General features: G+C 44.8%; 1 protein-coding gene across 1 annotated transcript in view; it reads left to right on the forward strand.

Annotated features, from left to right (window-relative positions):
- The window catches only part of ABCC9 (ATP binding cassette subfamily C member 9), a 351651-nt gene that overhangs the window by 163448 nt on the left and 168162 nt on the right, over positions 1 to 20041 (forward strand). The window contains exons 17-20 of the mRNA XM_038765661.1: positions 4632 to 4737; positions 13365 to 13466; positions 16463 to 16547; positions 18859 to 18939. Of these exons, the coding sequence (XP_038621589.1) occupies positions 4632 to 4737; positions 13365 to 13466; positions 16463 to 16547; positions 18859 to 18939 (374 nt within the window). The remainder of the gene's footprint in view (positions 1 to 4631; positions 4738 to 13364; positions 13467 to 16462; positions 16548 to 18858; positions 18940 to 20041) is intronic.

Below are 20041 nucleotides of genomic sequence, written 5' to 3' on the forward strand. Positions count from 1 at the left end.
AAAGAGCGAATCCCGACTCCGCCACATGTCTGCTGTGTGATCTTGGGCAAGTCACTTAACTTCTCTGGGCCTCAGTTACCTCATCTGTAAAATGGGGATTAAGACTGTGAGCCCCACGTGGGACAACCTGATCACCCTGTACCCTCCCCAGCGCTTAGAACAGTGCTTTGCACATAGTAAGCACTTAACAAATGCCAATTATTATTATTATTATTATTATTATTATTATTATTATTATTATTAAAAAGCCCGGGTTTGGGAGTCAGAGGTCGTGGGTTCTAATCCCGGCTCCGCCACTAGTCCGCTGTGTGACCTTGGGCAAGTCATTTCACTTCTCTGGACCTCAGTTCCCTCATCTGGAAAATGGGGATGAAGACTGTGAGCCTCATGTGGGATGACCTGATAACTTTGTATCTCCCCTAGCTCTTAGAACAGTGCTTGGCACATAGTAAGTGCTTAACAAATACCATCATTATTATCAATAATATCAATGATAATACTATTAATTATATTAATTAATATTATCAATAATACCAATAATGATATTAATAATAATAATTGTGAAATGATGGCTGGTGAAAGGAAATAAGAGCATATTACATAATCTACAGCTCACATACATTCTGTGTGGCTTTGGACAATCCTGTTCTTCAGTTCCAGCGCTTAGAACAGTGCTTGGCACATAGTAAGCGCTTAACAAATACCATCATTATAATTATTATTATTTTCCCATTTGAATAATGGGGACAGTAATGGGGATAATGGCTGAGCTCTCTGTAAACTCAGTACAGATCAGAGAATATGTGCCCTCACACAAGCGCTTAGTACAGTGCTTGGCACATAGTGCTGGGCACGAGGCCCAGAGCAGCATGGCTCAATGGAAAGAGCCCGGGCTCGGGAGTCAGAGGTCATGGGTTCAAATCCCGCCTCCGCCAATAGTCCGCTGTGTGACTTTGGGCAAGTCACTACATTTCTCTATGCCTCAGTTCCTTCATCTGTAAAGTGGGGATTAAGACTGTGAGCCCCATGTGGGACAGCCTGATCACCTTGTATCCTCCCCAGCGCTTAGAACAGTGCTTTGCACATAGTAAGTGCTTAACAAATGCTATTATTATTGTTATTATTATTTAACAATTCCCATAATTGTTATTATAGTGTTCTGCACGCAGTAAGCACTCAATAAGCTCCTTGTGGGTAGGAAACACGTCTACCTACTCTGTTGAAGCATTCTTTTCCAAGTACAGTGCTCTGCACACAGTAAGTGCTCAGTAAATACTATTAATTGATTGATCTGATCATCTGGTGTCTCTTGCAGGCTAGTACAGCATTTTCCTGCAGTCTGTGCCTAGTAAAGATAATAATAATAATAATTGTGATATTTGTTCAGCGCTTACTATGTGCCATTCATTCATTCATTCAATCGTATTTATTGAGCACTTACTGTGTGCAGAGCACTGTACTAAGCGCTTGGGAAGTCCAAGTTGGCAACATCTAGAGACGGTCCCTACCCAACAGCGGTCTCACAGTCTAGAAGGGGGAGACAGAGAACAAAACAAAACGTATTAACAAAATAAAATAAATAGAATAAATATGCACAAATAAAATAAATAAATAGAGTAATAAATAGATATATACAGGTGCTGTGGGGAGGGGTGTACTAAGCTCTGGGGCAGATTCCTTCAGTCAGTCTTTTATGTTGCCAACTTGTACTTCCCAAGCACCTAGTACAGTGCTCTGCACACAGTAAGTGCTCAATAAATGCGATTGATTGATTGATTGATTATTTATTAAGTGCTTACTGTGTGCAGAGCACTGTACTAATCACTTGGGATTTTATTTATTTCATGTCTGTCTCCCGTGCTCTAGACTGTGAGCTCGTTGTGGGCAGGGATTGTCGCTGTTTATTGTTGTATTGTCCTCTCCCTGGCACTTAGTACAGTGCTCTGCACACAGTAAGCACTCAATAAATACGATTGATTGATTGACTATTTATTAAGTGCTTACTGTGTGCAGAGCACTGTACTAAGCACTTGGGATTGTATTTATTTCACATCTGTCTCCCCTGCTCTAGACTGTGAGCTCGTTGTGGGCAGGGATTGTCGCTGTTTATTGTTGTATTGTCCTCTCCCTGGCACTTAGTACAGTGCTCTGCACACAGTAAGCACTCAATAAATACAATTGATTGATTGACTGATTATTTATTAAGTGCTTACTGTGTGCAGAGCACTGTACTAAGCACTTGGGATTGTATTTATTTCATGTCTGTCTCCCCTGCTCTAGACTGTGAGCTTGTTGTGGGCAGGGATTGTCGCTGTTTATTGTTGTATTGTCCTCTCCCAAGCGCTTAGCACAGTGCTCTGCACTCAGTAAGCTCTTAGTAAATGCGGTTGAATGAATGAAACACGATTGAATGAGAGTATAATATGACAATAAACAGACACATTTCCTGCCCACAACGAACTTACAGTCTAGAGGGGGTAGATGCAAGGTAATTGGGTTGAACACAGCCCCTGTCCCATTTTCATTCAATCGTATTTATTGAGCGCTTACCGTGTGCAGGGCATTGTACTAAGTGTCGAGCGCTTACTATGGGCCAAGCACTGTTCTAAGCGCTAGGGTAATAATAATGATAATAATAATGGCATTTGTTAAGCGCTTACTATGTGCAAAGCACTGTTCTAAGCGCTGGGAAGAATACAAGGATGACAGTTATTATTAAGCGCTTACTATGTGCCACGCACTGTTCTAAGTGCTGAGGAGGATACAAGGTGATCAGGTTGTCCCATGGGGGGCTCACAGTCTTAATCCCCATTTTACAGATGAGGAAACTAAGGCATAGAGAAGTTAAGTGATTTGCCCAAAGTCACACAGCTGGCAATTGGTGGAAGCGGGATTTGAACCCATGACCTCTGACTCATTCATTCATTCATTCAACCGTATTTATTGCGTGCTTCCTGTGTGCAGAGCACTTAACTAAGCACTTGGGAAGTACAAGTCGGGAACATATAGAGACGGTCCCTACACTCCCACGTCCGTGGTCTTTCCATTGAACCACGGTAGTCAAGGTGTCCCATGTGGGGCTCACAGCCTTCATCCCCATTTTCCAGATGAGCTAACTGAGGCCCAGAGAAGTGAAGTGGCTTGCCCAAGGTCACACAGCAGACCAGTGTCAGAGCCAAGATTAGAACCCACATCCTCTGATCCCCAAACCCGGGCTCTTTCCACCGAGCCACGCTGCTTCTCTATAGGACTCACAGTCTTAATTCCCATTTTCCAAATGAGGTAACTGAGGTACAGAGAAGTGAAGTGAGTTGCCCAAGGCGACACAGCAGACAAGTGGAGAGGCAGGGTGGCTCAGTGGAAAGGGCTTTGGAGTCAGAGGTCATGGGTTCAAATCCCGGTTCCATCAATTGTCAGCTGTGTGGATTTGGGCAAGTCACTTCACTTCTCTATGCCTCAGTTACCTCATCTGTAAAATGGTGGATTAAGACTGTGAGCCCCCCAGTGGGGCAACCTGATCACCTTGTAACCTCCCCAGCGCTTAAAACAGTGCTTGGCATATAGTAAGTGCTTAATAAATGCCATTATTATTATTATTATTAGTATTATTAGTATTATTAGTATTGTTTTCTGTGCCTCAGTGACCTCATCTGTAAAATGGGGATGAAGACTGTGAGCCCCCCGTGGGACAACCTGATCACCTTGTAACCTCCCCAGAACTTAGAACAGTGCTTTGCACATAGTAAGCGCTTAATAAAGTCAGAGGTCATGGGTTCGAATCCTGACTCCACCAATTGTCAGCTGTGTGGATTTGGGCAAGTCATTTCACTTCTCTATGCCTCAGTTACCTCATCTGTAAAATGGTGGATTAAGACTGTGAGCCCCCCAGTGGGGCAACCTGATCACCTTGTAACCTCCCCAGCGCTTAGAACAGTGCTCTGCACATAGTAAGCGCTTAAGAAATGCCATCATTATTATTATTATTCTCTGTGCCTCAGTGACCTCATCTGTAAAATGGGGATGAAGACTGTGAGCCCCCCGTGGGGCAACCTGATCACCTTGTAACTTCCCCAGTGCTTAGAACCGTGCTTTGCACATAGTAAGTGCTTAATAAATGCCATTATTATTATTATCATTATTATTCTCTGTGCCTCAGTGACCTCATCTGTAAAATGGGGATGAAGACTGTGAGCTCCCCCTTGGGGCAACCCGATCACCTTGTAACTTCCCCAGCGCTTAGAACAGTGCTTTACCCATAATAAGCACTTGATAAATGCCATTATTATTATTAAGCGGCCAAACCAGGATTAGAACCCATATTCCCATTAGACGGATGAGGAAACCGAGGCCCAGAGAGGTGAAGTGAGTCGCCCGGGGTTAGGCTGCAGGCCAGGGGCAGAATTGGAATCCAGGTCTCCAACGGCATTTTGGAAAGGGGTCGAAGTTCACCGGGAGCCTCGGGTTCATTTCCTTCTAGACTGTGAGCCCACTGTTGGGTAGGGATTGTCAGTGTATATTGCCAACTTGGACTTCCCAAGCGCTTAGTACAGTGCTCCGCACACAGGAAGCGCTCAATAAATACGATTGAAGGAGTGAATTTCCAGTCACCGTCATTTTCTTCGTCTTTACAGGTCAATTGACGATGATCGTGGGTCAAGTCGGCTGCGGGAAATCGTCCCTTCTCCTGGCCATCCTCGGGGAGATGCAGACCCTGGAGGGCAAGGTTCACTGGAGCAAGTAGGTCGATTAATGGGTTCATTCGTTCTTTCATTCAGTTGTATTTATTGAGCGCTTCCTGTGTGCAGAGCACTGGACTAAGCGCTTGGGAAGTCCAAGTCGGCAACATATAGAGACGGTCCCTTCCCAACAACGGGCTCACAGTCTCGAAGGGGGAGACGGGGATGGATTGCCATCTTGCTTCATCCGAAGGCTGGTGGCCTTCTTGGTAAGTTGTGGAAAGAGCCAGAGGTCATGGGTTCTAATCCCGGCTCCGCCACTTGTCGGCTGGGTAATCAATCAATCAATCAATCAATCATATTTATTGAGCTCTTACTGTGTGCAGAGCACTGAACTAAGCGCTTGGGAAGTGCAAGTTGGCAATGTATAGAGACAGTCCCTACCCAACAGTGGGGTAACTTTGGGCAAGTCACTTCACTTCTCTGGGCCTCAGTTCCCTCATCTGGAAAATGGGGATTAAGACTGTGAGCCCCATGTGGGACAACCTGATCATCTTGTAACCTCCCCAGTGCTTAGAACAGTGCCTTGCACATAGTAAGCGCTTAATAAATGCCATCATTATTATTATTTTTGGTTGAACCCATGACCCCTCCTCCCCCTCTCCATCCCCCCCGCCTTACCTCCTTTCCTTCCCCACAGCACCTATATATATGGATATATTTTTGTACGGATTTATTACTCTATTTATTTTACTTGTACATATCTATTCTATTTATTTTATTTTGTTAATATATTTTGTTTTGTTCTCTGTCTCCCCCTTCTAGACTGTGAGCCCACTGTTGGGTAGGGACCGTCTCTATATGTTGCCGACTTGGACTTCCCAATCAATCAATCAATCAATCGTATTTATTGAGCGCTTACTATGTGCAGAGCACTGTACTAAGCGCTTGGGAAATACAAATACAAATACAATACTTCCCAAGCGCTTAGTACAGTGCTTGGCACACAGTAAGCGCTCAATAAATACGATTGATTGATTGATTGATTGACCTTCTGACTTCTGGGCCCGGGCTCTATCCTCTAGTGGTTATAAACCCAAGTTCATTCATTCAGTCGTATTTATTGAGCGCTTACTGTGTGCAGAGCACTGGACTAAGCGCTTGGGAAGTCCAATTCGGCAACAGAGACGGTCCCTACCCAACAACGGGCTTACGATCTAGAAGGGGGAGACAGACGACAAAACAAGTAGACAGGTGAAGTCGAGTCAAGCCAATGGTAGAATAGGTAGGTTCGGTAAGCACTTAATAAATGACATTATTATCAAGGTGAATAATAATAATAATAATAATAATAATGATAATTGTGGCTTTACTATGTTCCAGGCACTGTACTAAGTGCTGGGGTGGATACAAGCAAAATGGGTCACAATCTCTGTCTCATATAGCGCTCACAGTCTTCATCCCCATTTTACAGATGAGGTAACTGAGGCATAAGAAAAGTTAAGTGACTTGCCCAAGGTCATGCAGCCGACAAGTGGCAGAGCCGGGATTAGAACCCAGGTCCTTCTCACTCCCAAGCCCATTCTCTATCTGCTAGGCCGTGCTAGTTCTCCAAAATTCCTGGAATTAATAATAATAATAATAATAATGGCACTTATTAAGCACTTACTATGTGCAAAGCACTGTTCTAAGCGCTGGTGGGGTACAAGGTGATCAGGATGTCCCATGGGGGCCTCACAGTCTTAATCCCTGTTTTCCAGATGGGGGAACTGAGGCACAGAGAAGTGAAGTGACTTGCCCAAAGTCACACAGCTGACAGTTGGCAGAGCCGGGATGATAATAACAATAATAATAATAATAATAATAATAATAATAATAATAATAATAATAATAATATTTGTTAAGTGCTTACTACGTGCCAAGCACTGTTCTAAGCACTGGGGTAGATACAAGGTGATCAGGTTGTCCCACGTGGGGCTCGCAGTCTTCATCCCCATTTTACAGATGAGGTAACTGAGGCACAGAGAAGTTGAGTGACTTGCCCAAAGTCACACAGCTGACAAGTGGCAGAGCCGGGATTAGAACCCACGACCTCTGACTCTCAAGCCGGGCTCTTGCCACCGAGCAACGCAAAACAGCACACAATATTCAAAATCTTTACAAGAACAGGGAGCCAAATAGTTATGAAAAGTCTGTTTGAAAAATTTGAGAGAGGAGAATTATTCATTCGTTCATTCCATCGTATTTATTGAGTGCTTACTGTGTGCAGAGCACTGTACTAAGCGCTTGGGAAGTACAAGTCGGCAACATAGAGAGACGGTCCCTACCCAACAACAGGCTCACAGTCTTCATGCCGTGTGGTTAGTATTAAAAAACTCTTACTTCATCAGCCAGTAATGGGCATTGTGAGAAGCAGCGTGGCCTAGTTTAGACAGAACGATCCTGGGAGTCAGAGGATCTGGGTTCTAATCCCGGCCCCTCCACTTGTCCGCTGTGTGACCTTGGGCAAGTCATTCATTCATTCAGTCATATTTATTGAGCGCTTACTGAGTGCAGAGCACTGGACTAAGCACTTGGGAAGTCCAAGTCAGCAATATCTAGAGACGGTCTCTACCCAACAGCGGGCTCATGGTCTAGAAGGGGGAGACGGACAACAAAACAGAACATATTAACAAAATAAAATAAATAGAATAAATATGTCCCAATAAAATAAATAAATTGAGTAATAAATATGTAGAAACATATATACATATATACAGGTGCTGTGGGAAAGGGAAGGAGGTAAGGCGGGGGAGGAGGGGGCTCAGTCTGGGAAGGCCTCCTGGAGGAGGTGAGATCTCAGTAGGGCTTTGAAGTCACTTCCCTTCTCTGGGCCTCAGTTCCCTCCTCTGGAAACTGGGAATTAAATCCAACTCCCTGTCCCACATGGGGCTCACGGTCTCAATCCTCATTTTCCAGAAGAGGAAACTGAGGCCCAGAGAAGGGCAGTGACTCGCCCGAGGTCACGCAGCGGACAAGTGGAGGAGCCGGGATTAGATCCGTGACCTTCTCACTCCCAGGCCCCGGCTCCTTCAGCTGCGCAACTATGGGACTTGTACTTCCTGAGTGCTTAGTCCAGTGCTCTGCACACAGTAAGCGCTCAATAAATATGATTGACTGAATGAATGAACGGGAGGCGGCAGAACCACCCTGCGGGGTGTTAGACATTGTGCCTAACACTAGGGTCAGGCTGGGTCTCAAGAAGAGAGACTTGATTGATTTGATTGATTGATTTTAGACTGTGAGCCCACTGTCGGGTAGGGACTGTCTCTATTTGTTGCCAATTTGTACTTCCCAAGCGCTTAGTACAGTGCTCTGCACATAGTAAGTGCTCAATAAATACGATTGATGATGATGATTGATTGATTGAGAGTCGGCACAGACCGAGCCAAAGCCGACGTAAAAAATCCGATTTTAGAGCTCGACATTTCTTCGTCTTCTCCCTTTGGAGCTTGTTTTCAATCCACCCCGAGCCAGAGAAAATTCTGCCATCATTTTATCTCCCCCTCATCCCCCTCTCCATCCCCCCCATCATACCTCCTTCCCTTCCCCACAGCACCTGTATATATGTATATATGTTTGTACATATTTATTACTCTATTTATTTTACTTGTCCATATCTATTCTATTTATTTTATTTTGTTAGTATGTTTGGTTTTGTTCTCTGTCTCCCCCTTTTAGACTGTGAGCCCACTATTGGGCTCTATATGTTGCCAACTTGTACTTCCCAAGCGCTTAGTACAGTGCTCTGCACACAGTAAGCGCTCAATAAATACGACTGATGATGATTTTATCGCGTAAACCCCCGGGCGACCGGTGTTTTCATCACGAGACGCAGCTTGGCTCAACGGAAATAGCCCGGGCTTTGGAGTCAGAGGTCGTGGGTTCAAATCCCAGCTCTGCCAATTGTCAGTTGTGTGACTTTGGGCAAGTCACTTCACTTCTCTGGGCCTCAGTTACCTCATCTGTCAAATGGAGATTAAGACTGTGAGCCCTCCGAGAGACAATCTGATCACCTTGTAACCTCCCCAGCGCTTAGAACAGTGCTCTGCACATAGTAAGCGCTTAATAAATGCCATCATTAATTAAGTCACTTCACTTCTCTGGGCCTCAGTTTCCTCATCTGTCAAATGGGGATTAAGACTGTGAGCCCTCCATGGTACAACCTGATCACCTTGTAACCTCCCCAGGCCTTAGAATACTGTTTTGCACACAGTAAGTGCTTAATAAATACCATTATTATTGTTCTTATCATGTGTTTTCGCTTCAATATCATCCCGGTTTCTCCCAAAACCATCCGTCTTGAGCAATGACTCTGTTACTTTCATTCATTCAATCGTATTCATTTAGCGCTTACTGTGTGCAGAGCACTGTACTAAGCGCTCCTAAGATTGTGTGGTACCCATAGCCATCTGCGTTTTGGCTATTCTTAAAAATGTGATTTAAATAAAAAATGCATCTGTCCATTAGAGTGTTGACACACACCTGCTGAAGGGAAAACGACCAGATCCAGTGACCAAATGGAATAAAAACCCGCTCGGCGCTGACAAGCCTCAGTTGCTATTTTAGGGACTTCATTTTTTACTTTGTTTTTAAGAAACAGTGCATCCTCTTGACAGAAAACTCTTTCATTTATGAAATTGCTTGGAAAAAAAATTCACTCACCGTGTTGAACTCTGCACAATGTAGTGGCTAGAGTCCGGGCCTGGGTTCTAATTCCGACTGCGCCACTTGTCTGCTGGGTGACCTTGGGCAGGTCGCTTCACTTCTCTGGGCCTCAGTTACCTCATCTGTAAAATGGGGATTGAGACCGTGAGCCCCAAGTGGGACTGTGTCCAATGCTGTTTGCTTGTATCCACCCCAGCGTTTAGTACAGTGCCCGGCACATAGGAAGCGCTTAACAAATACCACAGTTATTACTATTAACTCAGAAATACTCCCGTTTAAACTAGATCCCCCCAAGCAATATTTAAAATGTTTCTAAAATCTGGATTTTTTTCCCCCAAATGCTCACTCTAGTCAAATTCTGATCCCTTTAAATAGATGTTCCGCACTGTGGGCTGGGAATATGTCTGTTATCGTATCATTCATTCAATTGTATTTATTGAGCGCTTATTGTGTGCAGAGCACTGTACTAAGCACTTGGAAAGTACAATTCAGCAACCGAGGCAATCCCTGCCCACAATGGGCTCACAGTCTAGAATCGTACACTCCCAAGCGTTTAGTACAATGCTTTGCACCCTGTAAGCGCTCAATAAATATGATTGAATAAATAAATGAATGTTAACCACAACAAAATGGATTTATTTTGTGATAATAATTATTGTTCAGCGCTTACTATGTGCCAAGCGTTCTAAGCATTGGGGGGGATAAAGGGTAATCAGGTTGTCCCACATGGGGTTCACAGTCAGAACGGGGTTCTAATCCTGGCTTCATCCCTTGTCTGCTGGGTGACCTTGGGCAAGTCACTTGGATTCTTTGTGCTTCATTTCCCTCATCTGTCAAATGGGGATTAAGACTGTGAGATCCACGTGGGACAGGGACTATGTCCAACCTGATTAGCCTGTATCTACCCAAGCGCTTAGTATAGTCACTGGCACATAAAATAAAAAAATTATGGTATTTCTTAAGCGCTTACTATGTACCGAGCACTGTTCTAAGCTCCGAGGTAAGGCAAGCCACTTGGATTCTTTGTGCTTCATTTCCCTCATCTGTCAAATGGGGATTAAGACTGTGAGCCCCACGTGGGACAGGGACTGCGTCCAACCTGATTAGCCTGTATCTACCCCAGCGCTTAGTACAGTCACTGGCACATAAAATAAAAAAATTATGGTATTTCTTAAGCGCTTACTATGTGCCGAGCACTGTTCTAAGCCCCGAGGTAAGGCAAGCCACTTGGATTCTTTGTGCTTCATTTCCCTCATCTGTCAAATGGGGGTTAAGACTGTGAGCCCCACGTGGGACAGGGACTGTGTCCGACCTGATTAACCTGTATCTACCCCAGCGCTTAGTACAGTCACTGGAACAAAAAAATAAAAAAAAATTATGTTTTTTCTTAAGCGCCTACTATGTACCAAGCACTGTTCTAAGCTCCAAGGTAAGGCAAGCCACTTGGATTCTTTGTGCTTCATTTCCCTCATCTGTCAAATGGGGATTAAGACTGTGAGCCCCACGTGGGACAGGGACTGCGTCCAACCTGATTAGCCTGTATCTACCCCAGCGCTTAGTACAGTCACTGGCACAAAAAATAAAAAAAATTACGGTATTTCTTAAGCGCTTACTATGTGCTGAACACTGTTCTAAGCTCTGAGGTAAGGCGAGCCACTTGGATTCTTTGTGCTTCATTTCCCTCATCTGTCAAATGGGGATTAAGACTGTGAGCCCCACGTGGGACAGGGACTGTGTCCAACCTGATTAGCCTGTATCTACCCCAGCGCTTAGTACAGTCACTGGCACATAAAATAAAAAAAATTACGGTATTTCTTAAGCGCTTACTATGTGCCGAGCACTGTTCTAAGCCCCGAGGTAAGGCAAGCCACTTGGATTCTTTGTGCTTCATTTCCCTCATCTGTCAAATGGGGATTAAGACTGGGAGCCCCACGTGGGACAGGGACTGCGTCCAACCTGATTAGCCTGTATCTACCCCAGCGCTTAGTACAGTCACTGGCACATTAAATAAAAAAATACGGTATTTCTTAAGCGCTTACTATGTGCCCGAGCACTGTTCTAAGCTCTGAGGTAATCAGGTTGTCCCACATGGGGTTCACAGTCAGAACCGGGTTCTAATCCTGGCTTCGTCCCTTGTCTGCTGGGTGACCTTGGGCAAGTCACTTGGATTCTTTGTGCTTCATTTCCCTCATCTGTCAAATGGGGATTAAGACTGTGAGGCCCACGTGGGACAGGGACTGCGTCCAACCTGATTAGCCTGTACTGTACCCCAGCGCTTAGTACAGTCACTGGCACAAAAAATAAAAAATTACGGTATTTCTTAAGCCCTTACTATGTACCGAGCACTGTTCTAAGCTCTGAGGTAAGGCAAGCCACTTTGATTCTTTGTGCTTCATTTCCCTCATCTGTCAAATGGGGATTAAGACTGTGAGCCCCACGTGGGACAGGAACTGTGTCCAACCTGATTAACCTGTATCTACCCCAGCGTTTAGTACAGTCACTGGCACATAAAATAAAAAATTATGGTATTTCTTAAGCGCTTACTATGTGCCGAGCACTGTTCTAAGCTCCGAGGTAAGGTAAGCCACTTGGATTCTTTGTGCTTCATTTCCCTCATCTGTCAAATGGGGATTAAGACTGTGAGCCCCACGTGGGACAGGGACTGCGTCCAACCTGATTAGCCTGTATCTACCCCAGCGCTTAGTACAGTCACTGGCACAAAAAATAAAAAAAATATGGTGTTTCTTAAGCGCTTACTATGTGCCGAGCACTGTTCTAAGCTCCGAGGTAAGGCAATCCACTTGGATTCTTTGTGCTTCATTTCCCTCATCTGTCAAATGGGGGTTAAGACTGTGAGCCCCACGTGGGACAGGGACTGCATCCAACCTGATTAGCCTGTATCTACCCCAGCGCTTAGTACAGTCACTGGCACATTAAATAAAAAAATACGGTATTTCTTAAGCGCTTACTATGTGCCCGAGCACTGTTCTAAGCTCTGAGGTAATCAGGTTGTCCCACATGGGGTTCACAGTCAGAACCGGGTTCTAATCCTGGCTTCGTCCCTTGTCTGCTGGGTGACCTTGGGCAAGTCACTTTGATTCTTTGTGCTTCATTTCCCTCATCTGTCAAATGGGGATTAAGACTGTGAGATCCACGTGGGACACGGACTGCGTCCAACCTGATTAGCCTGTACCTACCCCAGCGCTTAGTACAGTCACTGGCACATAAAATAAAGAAATTATGGTATTTCTTAAGCGCTTACTATGTACCGAGCACTGTTCTAAGCTCCGAGGTAAGGCAAGCCACTTGGATTCTTTGTGCTTCATTTCTCTCATCTGTCAAATGGGGGTTAAGACTGTGAGCCCCACGTGGGACAGGGACTGCGTCCAACCTGATTAGCCTGTATCTACCCCAGCGCTTAGTACAGTCACTGGCACACAAAATAAAAAAAATTACGGTATTTCTTAAGCGCTTACTATGTGCCGAGCACTGTTCTAAACTCTGAGGTAATCAGGTTGTCCCACGTGGGGCTCACAGTCTTAATCCCCATTTGACAGATGAGGTCACTGAGGCCCAGAGAAGTGAAGTCACTTGCCCAAAGTCACACAGCCGACTAGCGGCCCCCTTGTAACCTCTCCAGCGCTTAGAACAGTGCTTTGCACATAGTAAGCTCTTAATAAATGCTATTATTATTAAGCGGCAGAGCCGGGATTAGAACCCACATTCATTCATTCATTCATTTACCCAGGCCTGGGCTCTTGCCACTAGGCCACACCGCTTCTCTAGAACAAAATCGGCTCTTTCATTCTGGGTCATCTTCTGTCGTTTCCTTTATTCATTCAGTGATATTTATTGAGCGCTTACTGTGTGCAGAGCACTGGACTAAGTGCTTGGGAGAGGACAGTTTTAGCCGCGACTGTAGAAACGGTAGGAAAAATGGTGGATTTTCCTGGAATGATTGTTCTGCCTTTAATTTTCCAGCAGGAACAGATACTCCGTGGCCTATGCAGCTCAGAAGCCTTGGCTGTTGAATGCGACCGTAGAAGAAAACATTATTTTTGGAAGCGTCTTCAACAAACAGAGGTGATTATCGGTTCCCGAGTCAAGCCCTTCTAGACTGTGAGCCCACCGTGGGGTAGGGACCGTCTCTATATGTTGCCAACTTGGACTTCCCAAGCGCTTAGTACAGTGCTCTGCACACAGTAAGCGCTCAATAAATGCGATTGAATGAATGAATGAATGAAGCCCGGCCATTACCATCTCATTTGGATTTTAGACTGTGAGCCCACTGTTGGGTAGGGGCTGTCTCTATATGTTGCCAATTTGTACTTCCCAAGCGCTTAGTACAGTGCTCTGCACATAGTAAGCGCTCAATAAATACAATTGATGATGATGATTTGGAATTAACCATAATGATGATGATGATGATGATGGTATTTGTTAAGCACTTACTCTGTGCCAAGCACTGTTCTAAGCTCTGATACAAGGTGATCAGGTTGTCCCACGTGGAGCTCACAGTCTTCATCCCCATTTTACAGATGAGGTCACTGAGGCCCAGAGAGGTGAAGTAGTGACTTGCCCAAATACCGATGTCATTTATTAAGCACTTACTATGTGCAAAACACTGTTCTAAGCCCTAGGGAGGTTACAAGGTGATCAGGTTGTCCCACGGGGAGCTCACACTCTTAATCCCCATTTTCCAGGTGAGGTCACTGAGGCACAGGGAAGTTAAGTGACTTGCGCAAAAAGTCACACAGCTGACAATTGATGGAGTCTGAATTTGAACCCATGACCTCTGACTCCAAAGCCCGGGCTCTTTCCACTGAGCCACACTGCTTCTAATGGTACTTGTTAAACGCTTATTATGTGCCAAGCACTGTTCTAAGCGCTGGGGGAGATACAAAGCCACAAAAGTCACAAAGCTGGGATTAGAACCCACAACCTCTGACGCCGAGGCCCATGCTCTAACCACCGGGCCACACTGCTTCTAATGGTATTCGTTAAGCGCTTACTATGTGCCAAGCACTGTTCTAAGCTCTGAGAGAGATACAAGGTGATCAGGTTGTCCCCTGTGGGGCTCCCAGTCTTCATCCCCATTTTCCAGATGAGGTCACTGAGGCCCAGAGAGATGAAGTAGCCCAAATAATGATGTCATTTATTAAGCGCTTACTATGTGCAAAACACTGTTCTAAGCCCCGGGGTGGTTACAAGGTGGTCAGGTTGTCCCACGGGGAGCTCACACTCTTAATCCCCATTTTCCAGATGAGGTCACTGAGGCCCAGAGAAGTGAAGTGACTTGCCCAAAGTCACACAGCTGACAAGTGGCGGAGTCAGGATTAGAACCCACGACCTCTGACTTCCAAACCCGGGCTCTTTCCACTAAGCCACGCTGACAATCCCTGCCCACATCGGACTCACAGTCTAGAAGGGGGAAGACGGCCAACAAAACAAATAAACAGGCATCAATATTCGTTCAATCGTATTTATTGAGCACTTACTGTGTGCAGAGCACTGTACTAAGCGCTTGCATCAATAGAAAGAAATAGAATTACAGATATATGCCTATCCCACATGGGGCCCACAGTCTTCATCCCCATTTTTCCAGATGAGGCAACTGAGGCACAGAGAAATGAAATTTATTTGTTTTCCTGTGTATAGATCTGTAATATATTGTTGCCTGTTAACTTGTTTTGATTTCTGTCTCCCCCTTCTAGACTGTGAGCCTGTTGTGGACAGGGATTGTCTCTCTTTATTGCTGAATTGTACTTTCCAAGCGCTCAGTACAGTGCTCTGCACACATTAAGCCCTCAATCAATACAACTGAATGAATTCAGTGAGCGAAGGCAGTTGACCAAGGTCACACAGCAGACAAGTGGCCGACCCAGGATTAGAACCCAGGTCCTTCTGACTTGTAAAGAAGCAGAAAGAGCCCGGGCTTGGGAGTCAGAGGACATGGGTTCTAATCCTGACTCCGCTACTTGTCTGCTGTGCGACCTTGGGCAAGTCACGTCACTTCTCTGTGCCTCAGTTCCCTCATCTGTAAAATGGGAATGAAGACTGTGAGCCCCACGTGGGACAACCTGTTGATCTTGTATCTACCCCAGTGCTTAGAACAGTGCTTGGCACATAGTAAGCGCACCTTCCCAGACTGAGCCCCCTTTTGCCTCTCCCCATCCCCATCCCCCGCCCTACGGGCTTTGGAGTCAGAGGTCATGGGTTCGAGTCCCGACTCCACCACATGTCTGCTGTGTGACCTTGGGCAAGTCACTTAACTTCTCTGACCCTCAGTTTCCTCATCTGTAAAATGGGGATTGACTGTGAGCCCCACGTGGGACAACCTGATCATCTTGTATCCCCTCCAGCACTTAGAACAGTGCTTTGCACATAGTGAGTGCTTAACAAATGCCATAATTATTATTATTATTATTCCCCTCCCCACAGCATCTGTATATATGTTTGTACAGATTTATTACTCTATTTATTTTACTTGTACATATTTACTATTCTATTTATTTTGTTAATGATGTGCATCTATTGGGTAGGGACCGTCTCTATATGTTGCCAACTTGTACTTCCCAAGCGCTTAGTACAGTGCTCTGAACACAGTAAGCGCTCAATAAATACGATTGAATGAATGAATGAAAATGAATGAATCTAGCTTTAATTCTATTTGTTCTGACGACGTGACACCTGTCCACATGTTTTGTTTTGCTGTCTGTCTCCCCCTTCTAGACTGTGAGCCCGCTGTTGGGTAGGGACCGTCTCTAGATGTTGCCAATTTGTATTTCCCAAGCGCTTAGTACAGTGCTCTGCACACAGTAAGCGCTCAATAAATACGATTGAATGAATGAATGAATGAGTGAATAGGGACCGTCTCTATATGTTGCCAACTTGTACTTCCCAAGTGCTTAGTACGGTGCTCTGCACACAGTAAGCGCTCAATAAATATGATTGAATGAATGAATGAACCAATATTATTATTATTATTATTATTGTTATTATCATTATTATTATTATTACTGATTGAATAACCCAAAATGGGATGGGAACCTAATGCCAGCTCCACTTTTTCCGTCCAGGTATAAAGCTGTAACAGATGCCTGCTCTCTACAGCCAGATATTGATTTGCTGCCATTCGGTGACCAGACGGAAATCGGAGAAAGGGTAAGTCCAGTGTTTGTTCTTCCCAAGCGCTTAGTCCAGTGCTCTGCACACGGTAAGCGCTCAGTAAATACGATTGAATGAAATATTCTCTGGATCTTCCACAGAACCGATTACCAGCATCTGAAGAATGTCCATTTTTTAATGGATTTTATCGTTCATTCATTCACAGCGTGGCTCAGTGGAAAGAGCTCGGGCTTTGGAGTCAGAGGTCATGGGTTCAAATCCCGGCTCCGCCAGTTGTCAGCTGTGTGACTTTGGGCAGGTCACTTCACTTCTCTGGGCCTCAGTTTCCTCATCTGTGAAATGGGGATTAAGATTGTGAGCCCCCCTTGGGACATCCTGATCACCTTGTAGCCCCCCAGTGCTTAGAACAGTGCTTTAAACATAGTAAGTGCTTAACAAATACCATTATTATTATTATTATTATTATTATTCAATCATATTTATTGAGCGCTTACTGTGTGCAAAGCACTGGACTAAGCCCTTGGAAAGTACAATTTAGCAACAGATAAAGACAATAATAATATTTATTTTAATTTGTTAGTATGTTTGGTTTTGTTCTCTGTCTCCCCTTTTAGACTGTGAGCCCACTGTTGGGTAGGGACTGTCTCTATATATTGCCAGTTTGTACTTCCCAAGCTCTTAGTACAGTGCTCTGCACATAGTAAGCGCTCAATAAATACGATTGATGATGATGATGATAACATGATCAGATTGTCCCACGTGGGGCTCACAGTCAATCCCCATTACAGATGAGGTAACTGAGGCTCAGAGAAGTTAAGCGACTTGCCCAAGGTCACACAGCAGACATGTGGCGGAGCCGGGATTCGAACCCATGACCTCTGACTCCAAAGCCCGGGCTCTTTCCACTGAGCCCTACCAACGACGGGCTCACGGTCTAGAAGGGGGAGACAGACAACAAAACAAAACAAATAGACAGGCCGCATGGCGTAGTGGGTAGAGCCGGGCTTGGGAATCAGAAGGTCATGGGTTCTAATCCCGGCTCCGCCACTTGGCTGCTGTGTTACCTTGGGCAAGTCACTTGACTTCTCTGTACTTCGGTTCCCTCAGCTGTAAAATGGGGAGGGAGACTGTGAGCCCCATGTGGGGCAGGGACTGTGTCCAAACTGATTTGCTTGGATCCACCCCAGCGCTTAGTACAGTGCCTGGCACATAGTAAGCACTTAACAAATAACATAATTATTATTGTTGTTTTTATTAGACCACACTGCTTCTCTGCTCCCTGAGTCAATTGCAATGGACAGCACCAGGAGAGAGGAAATGATGAGAAAACATGAGGGGAGAGAAGGGGGGAGAGGAGGAGGGAGAAGCAGCGTGGTTTAGGGGAAAGAACGCAGGCCTGGGAATCAGAAGACCTGGGTTCGAATCCCGGCTCCACTGCGTGTCTGCTGTGTGATCTTGGGCAAGTCATTCCAGCGCTTAGAACGGTGCTTTGCACATAGTAAGCGCTTAACAAATGCCATTATTATTATTTCACTTCCCTGGGCCTCAGTACCCTCCTCTGCAATAATGGGGATTAAGACTGTGAGACCCATGTGGGACAGGGACTGCTGATGAGCATGTATCTACTCCAGCGCTTAGTACAGTGTCCGCCATGTAGTAAGCGCTTAACAAATACTATTTTAAAAATGCACAATCAACTCTCCATGTACACATCAGGGCTGAGGCTGGGCTATTGCATTGCTGAGACTTGGGAGTGTTGGGATCAGACCCTGGCTGGAAAAGGACGGACAAAGGAGAAACGAAGGACAAATATTTAGGAAAATAAAAATCCTTCCCTCGACTCTAGTTTTCCATGTTTACCAACGTCATTTACAGACAAATTCCGGGCCAACTCCTCAGCCCAAAAGTTAAACACCCAAAGGAAACACACTGCTATTTACTAGAGAATAATCAAACTTATCTTCATTCATTCATTCATTCATTCATTCAATCATTCAATCCTATAGCCCTCTGTTGGGTAGGGACCGTCTCTATATGTTGCCGACTTGTACTTCCCAAGCGCTTAGTACAGTGCTCTGCACACAGTAAGTGCTCAATAAATACGATTGATCGATCAGTTACGACCCGCTTGATGGAGAGATATAGTTTGGGCCATTTTCCGTAATATGATGGTGTGTGTCTTCTTGTCAACATTTAATCCTTGATGGCTTTGAATTTCTAAAAATGGCAAAGAGCTGATTCCTGTCCAAAAAAAGAAAAAGGCCCTGGCTATTAATGGGAGCTTGTCTTGCTCACACCATTTTGTTTACCCCAAAGATGGATATTTACGAGCTGTTTTATTTCTTAGGGGATTAATTTAAGTGGAGGCCAAAGGCAAAGGATCTGCGTCGCCCGAGCGCTGTATCAGAATACCAACGTCGTCTTTTTGGTAAGGATACATCTTTCCCTTTAATTTCTGTCCTTAAATCCGGCCTGAAGAAAGGATGGGAATGGAATAACTCTGTCTGGGAGGTAAACTCTCTGAGGTTACACGTTCCTGGATATCTCCTCCAAGAAGCAGCGTGGTCAAGTGGATTTATTTATTTATTTATTTATTTATTTATTTATTTATATATATATTTATTCATTTATTTATTTGGGCGGATTTATTTATTTATTTATTTATTTATGCATTTATTTATTTATTTATTTATTTAGGTGGATTTATTTATTTATTTATTAATTTATTATTTATTTTTATTCATTTATTTAGGTGGATTTATTTATTTATTTATTTATTTATGTATTTATTTTACTTGTACATATCTATTTCATTTATTTTATTTTGTCAGTATGTTTGGTTTTGTTCTCCGTCTCCCCCTTTTAGACTGTGAGCCCACTGTTGGGTAGGGACCGTCTCTATACATTGCCAACTTGTACTTCCCAAGCGCTTAGTACAGTGCTCTGCACACAGTAAGCGCTCAATAAATACGATTGGGGATGATGATAGCGCTCAGGCTTGGGAGTCAGGGGAGCTGGGTTCTAATCCCGGTCTTAACCTGTGTGTGACCTTGGGTAGGATCCTTCACTGCTCTGAGCCTCGGTTGCCTCATCTGTAAAACGGGGATGAAGACTGTGAGCTCTGCGTGGCGCGCGGACTGCGTCCAACCTGCTTGACTTGTATTTACCCCAGCGCTTAGTACAGTGCCTGGCGCATAGTAAGCGCTTAGCAAGTACCATTAAAAATAGAGGCCTTCCCTGACAAAGTCTGTGTTTCCTCTTCTCCCTCTCCCTTCTGCGTCACCCTGGAACTTGGATTTCCATTTGGATTTTCATCCGTCCTTCACCACCTCAGGAGCGTGGCTCAGTGGAAAGAGCCCGGGCTTTGGAGTCAGAGGTCATGGGTTCAAATCCCAGCTCTGACAATTGTCAGCTGTGTGAGTTTGGGCAAGTCGCTTCACTTCTCTGTGCCTCAGTTACCTCATCTGTAAAATGGGGATTAAGATTGTGAGCCCCACGTGGTACAACCTGATCACCTTGTAACCCCCCAG

The sequence above is a fragment of the Tachyglossus aculeatus genome, chromosome 2, assembly GCF_015852505.1.
Source record: "Tachyglossus aculeatus isolate mTacAcu1 chromosome 2, mTacAcu1.pri, whole genome shotgun sequence".
Taxonomy (NCBI): domain Eukaryota; kingdom Metazoa; phylum Chordata; class Mammalia; order Monotremata; family Tachyglossidae; genus Tachyglossus; species Tachyglossus aculeatus.